At 38.4% G+C, this 13,656-nt stretch overlaps 1 protein-coding gene across 1 annotated transcript in view; it reads right to left on the reverse strand.

Moving 5' to 3' along the window:
* Positions 1–3,476: 3,476 nt before the first annotated feature.
* Positions 3,477–13,656, reverse strand: part of SMU1 (SMU1 DNA replication regulator and spliceosomal factor) — a 39,285-nt gene continuing 29,105 nt past the window's right edge. The window contains exons 10-12 of the mRNA XM_069088073.1: positions 9,789–9,956; positions 8,231–8,383; positions 3,477–4,185 (exon numbers count right to left, since the gene is read on the reverse strand). Of these exons, the coding sequence (XP_068944174.1) occupies positions 4,087–4,185; positions 8,231–8,383; positions 9,789–9,956 (420 nt within the window). The 3' untranslated portion in view covers positions 3,477–4,086. The remainder of the gene's footprint in view (positions 4,186–8,230; positions 8,384–9,788; positions 9,957–13,656) is intronic.

Raw genomic sequence — 13,656 nt, forward strand, 5'->3', positions numbered from 1 at the left:
GATCCCCTATTTAGTGTGTATTTCACTCCCTCCTCAAGCCAGATGCAATGGGAATAAGGTTGACCCATTCCCATTTCATTTTGCCTTCCTATTCTTCCCCTCCATTGTAACCATTTTCCCTTGCCTCTTCTGTATGAGATAGTTTGCCCCAATCTGTCTCTCCCCATCTCTTCTCATTATATTCCTCTCACCTCTTAATTTCACCTTTTAAGTATCATCCCTTCCTGTTAAATTGGTCCCGTGCCCTCTATCTATGTATACCTGTAAACATACACACATTCACATATGTATTCATATGCCCATATACCCTCATATATATTTCTAATCCCTTCAGCTACTGAGAAAAGTTTCATAAATTACAATTATTGTTTTTCCATGTAGGAATGTTAATAGTTCAACTTTGATAAGTTCCTTATGATTTCTTTTCCCTGTTTACCTTCTTGTGCTTCTCTTGCTTCTTGTATCTGAATGTCAAATTTTCTATTCAACTCAGGTTTTTTTTCAGCAAGAATGCTTGAAAGTTCTCTATTCCACTGAAGGACCATATTTTCCCCTGAAACATGATACTCAGTTTTGCTGGGTAGGGGACTCTTGGTTTTAGTCCCAGCTCCCTTGACCTCCGGAATATCACATTCCAAGCCCTTCGATCCCTCAGTGTAGAAGCTGCCAGATCCTGGGTTATTCTGATTGTGTTTCCACAATATTAAAATTATTTCTTCCTGGCTGCTTGTAATATTCTCTCCTTAATCTGGGAGTTCCGGAACCTGGCTATAATATTCTTAGGAGTTTTCTTTTCGGGATCTTTTTCAGGAGGTGATCGGTGGATTCTTTCAACCTCTATTTTGCCCTCTGGCACTAAAACATCAGGACAGTTTTCTTTGAGAACTTCCTGGAGGATGATTTCTAGGCTCTTACTTTGGTCATGGCTTTCAGGTAGTCCAATAATTTTTAACTTATCTCTCCTGGATCTATTTTCCAGGTCAGTGGTTTTTCCCATGAGATATTTCACATTACCTTCTATTCTTTCATTTGTTTGGATCTGTTTAACAGCATCTTGATTTCTCATAAAGTCATTAGCTTCCATTTGCTCCAACCTAATTCTGAAGCCATGATTCTCCTCATTGAGCTTTTGAGATTCTTTTTCCATCTGGCAAATTCGACTTTTTAAGGCATTTTTCTCCTCATTGCCTTTTTGAGCCTCCTTTGCCATTTGAGTCAGTCTGTTTTTTAAGGTATTATTTTCTTCAGTCAGGCTGTTGACTCTCATTTCATAATTTTCTTGCATTGTTCTCATTTCTCTTCCCAGTTTTTCCTCCACTTCTCTTATCTGCTTCTTAAGGTCCTCTATGGCCTGTAACCAGCTTGTATTTTCCTTTGAAGCTTTTGGTGCAGGAGTTCTGACTTCACTGTTTTCCTCCTGTTCCATGCCTTGCTCCTTCTTGTCCCCAAAATAGGAGTGTAATGTTGGAATCTCCTGTCTGCTTTGTTTCCTTTGCCTGCTCATTTTGCCACTCAATGATTTGACTTTTGGGCTTTTTGCCACAGTAGGACTCTGCCACCAGACAGGGGAGTCTTCGTCCCAAACGCTAGGGTTTTCTCAGCTGCTGGAGGTATTAGATGGGTGCCCTCTCTGAGGTCTCCACACTCTCTGGCAAGCTGGACACACACCCCAGGACCTCCACCCTAGACTGCAATCCAGATCCAAGCAGGTTAAAGCAAGAGCGATTATCCCTCAGACTGGTGCTTGGTCCCCCTACACTCTGCAGGCCAGGAGCTGAAGCCGCCATGTGGCGCTGGCTGGCTGTGCCAACGTCTCAGCGGTTTCTTGCCCTGGGGGTAAAAGCCACGCACTCCCACTTACTGGTCCCAAAGTCCAGACTGCACTGGCCTCTCACCTTGTCCTTCGAGTCTATGTATTGATAAATCTGGAAACGGCCACAGCTGCTGCTGATCTGGAGTCCCTCTGGCAGGCGGCTGGTCAGCCTCCACATGGGGCTGGGCTGGGCTCCCAGAACGCTGTGCTGGCCGATTCCTGCTGGCCTGCCGGGCTGTCCTCAGCTGGAGGTTAGCTTCTCTGTGTCATTTTGTGGCTTCTGCAGCTCCAAAGTTTGTTTAGAGTCCCCTTTTTACATGGATTGGGGAAGGTGGAAGCTGAAGCTGCGGGAAGGTCATGCTTCTACTCTGCCATCTTGGCTCCGCCCACTTATACTCTTTTAAATCTTTTTTTTTCTTTTTTGGAGGGCAATCGAGGTTAAGTGACTTGCCCAAGGTCATATGGCTAGTTTCTGTTATGTCTGAGGCCAGATCCAAACCCAGGTCCTCCTGACTCCAGGGCCAGTGCTCTATTCACGGCGCCACCTAGCCACCCCTAAGTGTTTTGTTTTTTTTTTTGCAGGGGAGAAGGCAGTGCAATTGGGGTTGTGACTTGCGCAAGATCACAGGGCTAGTGTGTTGTGTCTGAGGTCAAATTTGAACTCAGGTCCTCCTGACTCCAGGTCCAGTGCTCTATTCACTGTGCCACCTTGCTGCCCCCACTTATACTCTTTTAAGCTAGGGAAGCTGAAGGGGGGAAAAAAAAGAGCTCCTTTAAGTTAGGACATAATTCTATTTATGAATGAACTTAAAATCAGGAAGCTAGTAGCAAAGCTGTTGGGCTGGGACCCTCTTTCTCTTGTTCAGAATTTTGGAATCTTTCATAACTGTTTTAGAGCAGAGGGTCAAATACAAAGCCCTTTGGCTGTACATGGCCCACAACATTCCAGCGTGCAGCCCAAAAGAGATCAATATATAACGGGAAAATATTTAACAAAATAAATAAAACAAAGATGTTAATATTTGGTTTTCTTAGACAAAGGTGGCCTATGGGGATCTCATGTATGGTTTAGTGGCCCTCATTTCTATTTGAATTTGACACCAATGTTTTAGAGCATCTCTTCTCATCTGGGCTCCTGCTGCTGTGGCCAACTCTCTCCAGACTCCTTGGCTTCATTTTCTGTCTCCACAGGCTTTAGGTGATAGCTCCTGTGTTGATTTTGTCAATGAGTGCTGGTTTTTATAGTAAGTCACAAAAAAGAATAATGAATATTGAGAGGGAGAAGGGAGTGTAAGAGGATCTGTGAGATACAAGGGAGTCATAAAACATTACCTTACCTCATACTGCTCTAGGTAACTTTTAAAGATTTATGATGTAAAAAAGGTGCTGATGTACATTGACAGAAGAAGTTTCCTGAATGGAAGTTTTTTTTCCTTATTTTTTTTTTTTTTTACCAATGAATCATAGTCCCTATCCCCTATGATTCCATCAACAAACTCTGTCACTATAGCTTGTAATATAGCAATATGAACATTTTGGAACTAGAGTCAGGAAGATGTGGGTTTTAATCCTGCTTCTGATACTCACTGGTTGTGTGACCATGGACAAGTCACTTTAGCTTTCTAAGACTCAGTTTTCTCATGTGTAGGGACAACGCAAACAAAACATTTTGCGAACTTTTAATGTCTTAAAAAAGGTCAGCTATTATTATTCTCTGGCGACATTGGAAATGTCACAGAAACCTGCAGATGCTTCTCTAAGTCTAAAGGATGCATTTATCAGATCAATAAAATAATTTTCTGGGAAATTTTTACATCAAAAGTGTCCCTATGCAGGCAGTAAAATTTATTCTATCAAAGCATTTCAAAGAAACAAAATGAAACTAAAAATGGTTAATTAACAATGATGGAGAATCAAAGCTCACTCATTATTTACAAGTTTCACTTTGGAAAGTTACATATTAACTAGCATTACAAATAATCAAAAGGAGTGGAACCTGTTCTAGAAATGACATTGTTTCACTCTTCAGGTACAGGATTACTGAAAACATACTATCCACTAAGTACCTGCTTCTTTATAAGCAGATCAGCTAATATTTAAAAAAATATACAAAAAAGGGTAACCTACTTCAATGAGAAATTTAGCAAAAATTACTCTCAGAGCACATTTAGGCAATTTTCCTCCTTAAAAAAAAACAAAACAAAAAAAGGTAACACATGAATGTCTCCATTTAAGCTGCATATGCTTAGGCTTGTAGAAACAAAGTAATGAAATCAGGGTTTCCAGAGCTTTAAGAGCCCATCTTCACTGTAGGTAGCAATCAGATTCTGATGGGGATGGTGAGCGATGCCAATCACATCCTTTTCATGAACCTAGAACAAAACAAAATCCAACTGTTAGATTAGGGCTAGTCGATTTTTCTGAAGAATAAGAATTCCTTATTGTTGCCTCACCTACTTTTCTCTTGAAGGGGGATCAATGTGGTCAGTCATTGTTCCTTCATATTAGTGGGGGGCATTATTCTTATTCTACCCCACAGGGAGAGACTGTTGCCCAAAATGTATTATTTGGCAAAACACAACAAATGTCCTCATATAGCACCCTGAAGTTAGGAAAGTATCAGATGACATCAAAAGGGAAAAGAAACTTAACATGTATTTAAACCTTTCTGTCCCAAAGACCCCTTCTTGGAACAAAATTAAGAACTCAACCATGTAACTCTCATCAAATGCAAATAGAAACTATTGAAGTCCTTGTTTTTCATTTTATTTTTATTTTAAAGACAAGACCTGTGGAGGGAGGGAAATATAGTCAGTCTTTTATAATATATCTACTATGTTATGGTTTTGCATTAGCCACATATGTACAACCTATACTGAACTGCATATCTTCCCAGTAAGGGTGGGTGACAAGGAAGGAAGGGAATGAATCTGGAATTGAAAGTTTTAAAATCAAATATTCAAATATATATATATATATACTATTTCTAATACCATCTTACATGTAATTGAGAAATAAAATATACAGGCACTGAGGCATAGAGATCCACTGGAAAAGGAGAAAGGGGTATGGGAGAAAATATGGGAGAGAGCAGATTGGAGGACGGGATATCCTGTGGGACTGCTATTTTGGGGCGGTGGGTAGGGGAAAAAAGGGGAGAAAATTTGTAACTCAAAATCTGGCAGAAACGAATGATGTAAATCAGAAGTTAATAAAGCATTTAAAAAAAAAATAAAGACAAGACCTGTGATTTCATTGGCATAGAGTCTCCTTGTCCAGTATAGCCCCGGATTACACAAATCTTAGAAAGTTACTTGGGACACCTAATTACACTGCCTCTAAAGTTCTTGTTATTACACTAAAAGGGAAGATTTCAATTTCAAAGGACTATGGAGTTAAATCATTTAAGTGTGTCCTTTTCTCTTTCATGAAATGCCACCCTTGAAGATGTAAGGTGTTCTTGTTTTTCCTTTATTCTGTGGGAGCCTGAGGAACAGAAACAGTTAATATACAGTATCTGGAATACAGCGATATGAGGACTCTCCCTTAGATTCCAGAACTTTAGGGAGGTTCAGGGACAACAGGAGTTTTATATTCCAGGCTGTGGGTTTGGACCACAGGCAGGGTAGGGCGGGACAAGGAGAAGCTTCGTAGCTAGTAGAGGAGGGTGATTTTCCCAAGACAACACAGCTACACACAAAGGTGGGATCTGGGCCAAGGTCATTCTGACTCCAAACCCAGTGTCCGCTCCTCTTTACTCTCCTGGGTCTCACTCTTAAACTTTCTGGGTCTTAGTTTCCTCATCTGTAAAACAAGGAAGTTGGACTAGAAGGCTCCTAGAGTCCTTCCAGTTTTATATTCCATGCTCATGGAAGTTAACTCAGGATGCAAAGATCCCCCTTGTAGCTGTTTCCACCTGGATGGGCAACACAGCAAAGGGCTAAACCCCAAAAGGGATGGAGGTGGGGAAGATTATGATGGGAATTGTTTGCAATATGGCATAATGGAAAGGACCTGGGCTTTTTTTTTTTTTTTAAGGAAAAGAAAGTGCTAGACTTGGAGTCAAAAGACTTGGCTTTTTGTTCCACCTTTGCTGCTTAACTAGCTGTGGGATCTTGGGCAAATTATTTCTTTGAGAATCAGATTCTTCATCTTTTAAATAGAAATAATAATATTTGTACCACCTACCTCACAGGACTTGTTGTAGAAGACAAATGAGATATGAGATAGTGTGTATAAAATACTTTGCAGTTATTAAGTGTTATAAGTGAGCTATTACTAATGTAGGACAGGAAGAATGTCTGGTCATTCTGCCCTTGTTGATGGAGTTTCTTCATCAGTCCATGATTACATTGGTTTTAGGGCTGATAACTGCCCTAATAAACAAAGGGGACGATTTGTAATTCACAACAGACTAGTGTTTGCACTATTTTACATCTTGTATATATGTATATAATGCTTTACATTTAACAAACTGCTTTCCCAAATATAAATCTTATTTAATCTTGGAGCTCTGTGATGTAGGTGGGGCAGACACTCCCACCTTACAGTTCTAGGTCTTCTGGATCCTAGGCTGTTGCTCCTTCTTTTAAGCCATATATATCAAGTACACAAACAATTTATTAATAAGGAAACATTTTCAAAATAAGTCTTTTTGAAGAAAGTTCAAAGGTTTTAGAGTTCAAAAAGTTTAAAGTTCTTAAGATATAAAAACTCTGGTAAACTACAATACAAAAATAAACTACAATATAAAATGCTGGCAAACTACAACTGCAGACACCCTTTCTTCCACATTTGTGAAAAACAAAGAATTAGCTTCCCCCTACTCCCCAGTTTTGTCACTGCTCTTATGCTAATATCAGACCATGCTTAAGGCCATGACTGAACATAGGTATCATTAAAACAGTGAATTTATATGTAATAATTCCTTTATATAATATAGCAAACCCACATTTATAAGCTTCTGGAGCTAGAGGACCTTCTATGTTCCATATATTTCTTACACCTCTGCCAAAAATTTATTGAGGTTAATTTAACTTGTATCTATTTAAGAACAATTCCAGAAAAGATAGGCTAATTTACATGCAGAAGCACAGACCTTTAGAGTAGGAAGGAATCTAAAAGGCCATCTAGTCTAACCCTCTCATTTTAAGAAGGAGAATTAGGCCTAGAAAGGTAAAATGAGGGGTCCAAGACAGAGCTGAGACAAGAACCCTCATTCTATTCTCTAACCTGCCTTTACATCTAAGTTGCTTTGTGCTGGCTTCTGAAAAATCAATCAGCATTTATTATTAGACACTAAAATCTATTTAATACCATTATATGATACATTAATTTGATAATTCCTCTTACAAAACTAATTCTAGAATGTTCTTTATATACTCATCAGAGTGTGAAGGCAATATGGTCATGACATAGCATCCCATGAACTGCTAGGCTTAATTTGGCTCATCTGGTAACGTTTTCCTCTTTCATTATGACAAGTATATTTGGTCCTTCTGGTTTGGTGATTTTGGTCAGAAAAAGTGAACCATTTCAACACACTGAGTTTTATTTTTTTTAAACCTTTTTGGTATCATGGATCCCTTTGATAATCTGGTAAAGCCTACTGATATCTTCTTATGATAATGTTTTTAAATGCATGAAATACACAGGAACACAAAGGAAAGGATATAAATTACACTGAAATAGCTACCAACACATATAAAAAAAAAAAAAAAGTTCACGGACCCAAGTTAAGAACCTCTGTGATAGAGGGAATACTGCTTTGGCCAACTGTATAAGAAAATGTATGCTCTTCTTTTATAACCCCAAAGACCTACACTCAGAAACTAAATTCATTCTGATTTGAAACTTTAAGTTTTTTATCTTTCAAAAAAAGCTTTATTAATTTTTTTAATATTGCTATTATCTCATAATATCCCCAACTCCCTTTTATAACACACTCTTAAGCAAAACAAACTGAATAATAACCATGTTTGTTGGAAGAACATACTAAATCTATTATTTTTTGTTTTAATGTTTCATAATAACTTTTGGCCTGAACCATTAAGAGGCTGACCTAACTTTTCTAGACAATCTATAAGGTTCCTTTTTGTTCTGCAGTTGTTTACTGTCATATTTTTTAAAATAACACAGTCTTACTGCATTAGCAGTTAAGCCAGGGTTTAATGCTTCTCTATTAGGCTGTATATATGTGATAAAAATATATTTAGAGAGGTAATTTTGAGGTTATTCTGTCTGGTTCTGTTATCCAGCTATTAAACATTGACATATATATATATATATATAAAACTCTGATTCATTATTGTAATGAAAGCAGTCTACTTAAGGAAAAACTTAAGAATTTCAGGGCTACAGATGGACAAGACTGTCGCTATAACTTCTTGAGGTGGCGAAAGAAGCTGTAATACTCACTGTTAAAGTTCGTTCCAGTTTGCCAGTTACTGTGCTGAAACAGTACAGCACAAAATCTTCACCTACACAGTAGATCCATTCACCACGTGGTGAGAGGGCACAGCAGACGAAGTCACCACCTTCTCTCTTACCAGAGCTGAAGCTCCTGACAATCTACAATCAGTGGAAAATGTCTGTATTAAGTGCCTACTGTAGATTCTTGCCAGGTCAAGTGCAGTCAAAATGAACATACCCAGCAGCACTCCAACAAACAAAACTGTCTCTGGATTAACAAGTCTGTGACATACACATGTTATTTTGCATTTATGTAGTACTTTAATTTGTAATGAGATGAAAAATCCTTCACCTCTCTAAATTGGTAGGCTAAATTAGCCCAACCTACTTTAAAGAATATAATTCAAAGGCACAGACATAGAGAACTTAGAATAAACAAAACTCAATGGTAGATCCAAGTTTAAAATTCATGGTTTGTGAGTAAATCCTATGATTTAGTCTACTAAGCCCTGTTACTTTGGTAAATCACCATATATTATATTTACTAAAGCCTTTCTAAATCAATAAACCACTGTACGAAGTCTAATTTTACTTAAAAATTTTAATTTAAACATTTTATTAATAAGGGAGATGTTCATTTAAAAATTTTATTCTTTAATATTAGGGGAGAGATAGCCTGATGTAGTGGCTAGAGAGTTGGTCTCTTAAAACAGGAAGTCAGGACACTCATCAAGTTACTTAATTTTTTGTTCCACAGGCAACTCTCTAAGACTGTAAGTTTGTAGAGAAGATGCTAATCAAAATGGTAAAGGAAATTTCTATCTAGGGAACTACAAGGATCAATCACCACAGGAACAATGAACTGAAAGAAATGTGTTAACACTGCCTTGCTAGCTAATGTTATTTTAGGTCAAGAGCTTTACTCAGTGGGAAATTTCTCTCCAAATTTTCACACTGTAACTTTTCTATCAATACCAAAATTGAACAGAAACTACCAAACTAACACTAAAGAGTGGAGAAAGCAAATCAGGTTAGGGGAGCTACTTTGTGAATGTTTAATAAGTTTCATATTCTAGTATTCAGATTAAATTAATAATTTACTACGTGCAAAGAAATTTGGTAGACTATATAACAATAAAGGAAGGCAGACAGCACAGTATGACAGAGAAACATAAAGGTTATGGGGGAACTTTTTATTTTGCTTTTTTTTTTTTAGAGGGGGGAAGGTAGGGCAGTTGGGGTTTAAATGACTTGCCCAAGGTCACACGGCTAGTTTTTGTGTTAAGTGTCAGGCCAAATTTGAATTCTGGTCCCCTTGACTCCAGGGCTGGTGCCACCTAGCTGCCCCCTACGGGGGAACTTTTAAAGAAATGTTTCATAAATCTAAGGAATTTAAATGATTTTATATAAAGCAAACCTAATTTATACACATAATGGGAAAACGTTATAAAAGAAAGGATAAAACGATAGAAGTTTTTTAGCCTAAACTTGGGTGAAATGATGGTCATAAAATTCACTCCTATGTATGTACCTAAAGGAGCCAGTATACTTTCTGATCACTTACCTGGCCTTGCATGTTCATGATGACCACTGTATTTGATCTGTTACACACAACAAAGTGCTCAGGATTTTTAGGAAGAAGGACAACGCTGTTGACTGTGATGTCTGTCCCTGCAGTGCTGCCAAGAGATTTGAAAGTATTTGAACACTCTGTGGTCTTCACATTCCAAATCTATAAAAACAAGAAACACAGGCAAGTAATTTAAAACAGCCATTTCTTCTACTGTAGGGTTAAAAAGTTTTTTTTTTTTAAAAGGACAACTAAGGCAACACAAACTAAAAGCTTTTTATGCTACTTTGATATATTCTATGCCTTATATATTGGCAATTGCTCAATAAGTATTTGTTCATTATTATCATTACTATTTCTGCCTTCTGCTTCTTGTTTAGTGGTTACAAGTGACAACCAGAGAGGGGTAGGAGGAGACAATATTTTCCTCAGTTTTCAGTCACTGAAGCAGAAATGATGACAGTTCAGCTAAAAATCACTCTGGTATGAATTCTATCAAAAAAACATTAAAGGGCAGATCTCTCTGTCTTAATTCTTTTCACCTCCTTCAATGCTGTGTTATGGATCAAACAAGAGATGAATCTGTAACAGAATATGCAGAATTTATAGAGGCCCAGAGAGTTGGGAGATTAGAACTTTTTAATATATATATATGTAAAATAATACACACACACACACACACACACACACACACACACACACACACACACACACACACACACACACACACTCCAAGTCCTTTATTTTACAGACTGGGAAACTGAAATGCTGAATGGTGAGGTGATTTGCCAAAGGTAACAAAAATTAGCCTGACAGATAAGAGCTGTGAATTAAAAGTAGGTCCTTTAATTCCAAATCAAGTACTTCTTGCCATTCAGTCATGGCCAAATACTTAAACTGAGCTCTAATAGTTAGAATTCTGTAACTGGCCACAGGAGGCCTATCCTTATACATCTCTTTTTGAAAATCCTAGGTCAAAGGCTCTGGGAAGAAAGGGAACCTTGCTGTGTCACTGAGGACCAAGCCTGTGCTGTGATCTCAGTTTACCAGAGTGACCAGCAGAGTTGAGAACTCTGGCTCTAGTCAGCGCTGATGACTTAAAAGTGAGCCCCTGTAATGTTCAGTCACACATCAGGAGCTGCATTTACTTAACAGGTTAGTTCTGGGAGTGTCCTGGGACATTACCACCACAGTAACATTTCACTTCTCTCTCTCCACTCCCCTCCCCCATTCCTAAATTTCAATTATCCTGAACAGTAGTTAGGAATTAGGTCCACGTCAGGAATTAGGGTCTTAACAGATGGAAGGGACCACAGAAGCCATCGAGAGCAACACAAAACTGAAAAGGAATTTCCTTTATGACACAATCAAATACATGATCATCTATACCCTGCTTAAATAACTCTGGGGGAAAATTAAGTCTGTCAGAGGGCAGCTCATTCCACAGGACAAAAATCTATTCATTCCTAAGTTTTTTCTTGCAGAAGAAATCTAGTTTTTCCTTCAATTTCTGACACTCCAAACACTTGAAGACAACTATCATGTTTCCCCTAAATCTTCTCTTCTTCAGGCCAAATATCCTTAGTTCTTTCAATCAATCTTCCTGAGGAAAAAGCATGGGTGTCCTTACCATCCTAGTTGTCCTCTGGATTTTTTCTAACTTATCAGTGTTCTTTCTAAAATTTGGTACTTAAAGCTAAACAAAGTAGTCTGAAAGCAGAATAAAATGGGACAATAATGTTCCTAAATGGACAAGCTTCCTCTTTCACTGCAGGTGAATGACACCTTTTCCTATTGCTCCCTCTGAGATGCTCATCTTCCTCCTGCTTTTCCCCAAGCTCAAACCCCTTCTAACTCTACCTTTTCAAACTCCTGCTCAAAACAGACTTCCCTATATTGCTCATTTTCTCATTGCAACCCTTTCCAATGGAAGCTGCTGCTACAATCACTCTACCGAGCTCTCAGGATGAGGTAGAAGAATGACCACGTTTCCCTGTTACTACTTTCAGATCAGGATCGTTGACTTTAATAGTCATGGCAACTTCAGGGATTCCCACCTCTGTCACCCACAGACATGCTTATGGTCTAGATTTTACTATCACCTGAGACAGCTATATTTGAGATCTCAAAGGTCAAAATTATCTTTCTAATCACAATTTCCTTTCCTTTTGACCTTTTAAAAACTCCCTCAATCCTTTTGAATCTGGCTCCATCCCCACTGTAACCCTTGGTCTTGGAACTTTTCCTTATTCTTGAGGTCCCTTATATCTGCTTTGGTTTCCCTTGCTCATTTACCCCATCTAGAGACCCAAAACAGTCATTTCAATTATGTACTCCACAAGCAAACTGTCTAATTTCTTGACCACTGACCAGTTTCTGTTCTCTGATAATTTGAAGCATTGGTGGCCACTACCATCTGCATCTAGAATGCTTAGTGCTAGGCAAGAAAAATCACTGATTTTGTCTCTTATAGATTTACACTTCATAACTTGAATTGGAACTTTGTGGTTGTGCAGAAAGCCTTTTCCCTGCCACTTATCAATTTTTAAAAGTCATTATTTCCCATAGTACCTTTTCCAAACATCTCTCCTTTCTCAAGTCCTCATCCCCCTTTCCTTTGCAAAGAAAAAAAAATGAATATATATGATAATCACTGTTTCATGCTGGCATTTGGTAGGCTGAAGATAAGGTGGTTTTGGCTGACAGGTTACACCTTAAGAAATCATTTAGCACATTTCGGGACACTATGAAATGGTGCACAAAACAATGTTGAGTATTGTACAGAAACAGATGCTAGTACCAATATCTCTCCTAAGTAACAGCTTTAGCCATCTAGCTCAAATCAATGAACAGTGTTCCTGTGACTACCTATTACCACATAACAAATACATGTACCTAAGAGTCTTGGAGTCTGATTTTTCCTGCAAAAGGGCACTGGTTGGGAGCGGCCAGGTAGTACAGCAAGTAAGAGCACCGGCTCCAGTGTTGGGATAATCTGGGGATAGAATCCTGGGCTCAGACACTTAGCACCCACCCAGAAACACCTGGCCGTGTAACCTTGAGCAAGTTACTTAACCCCAATTGCTTAGGGGTGGCCAGGTGGCTCAGCGAGTAAGAGCACCGCCTCCAGTGGTGGGAAGACCTGGGGATCAAATCCGGCCTCAGATACTTAGCACCACACCCAGAAATAACTGGCCGTGTAATCTTGAGCATGTTACTTAACCCCAATTGCTTTAAAAAAAAAAAAAAAAGGGCACTGGTTAGCCATCAGAAATACTTTGTGCAATGATATAAGAAATGAAATATTTTACATATTACAACTTCTTTAGGGATATCTGGGTCTGCATATGAAAGAATGAATATAGCAAACAGCTACTGATCATGCTGTATTTAACTGCTTATGCTCTAAAAAAAAATGGAACTTCATTATTGTTCTTAAACTATTTTTTAGTCCTTTTTTTTATATTGCTTTGTGGAGTATGTTTATTTCATTTCCCAATCTGACTGCACGTTCTTGAAAGGCATGGCCTATGTACCATGTATTTCTTGAATATTCTCCATAGTTGTTAGCACACTGCCCCACATATAGCATATATTTGTTGAACTGAAAGATCTAACACCATCTGAATCCTGAAGCTTCTCTACAACACCCCTGACAAGAGGACATTGAACCTGTGCTTAAATATCTTCCTTAACAGATAACCCAATTACCTAACATGATATGGACTGGCATGCCCATTCCAATTTTGGATGGCTCTAATTTTTATGAAGTTCTCAGCTGAAATCTTTCTTCTTATAGCTTCTAACCACAGCTCCTAATTCTTCCCTCTGAGGCTAAATAGAATAAAACTTAATCCCTCTT

Source organism: Petaurus breviceps, unplaced genomic scaffold (assembly GCF_028583685.1).
Source record: "Petaurus breviceps papuanus isolate PSGF00001 unplaced genomic scaffold, PetGlider_PUasm1.0 184, whole genome shotgun sequence".
Taxonomy (NCBI): Eukaryota; Metazoa; Chordata; class Mammalia; order Diprotodontia; family Petauridae; genus Petaurus; species Petaurus breviceps.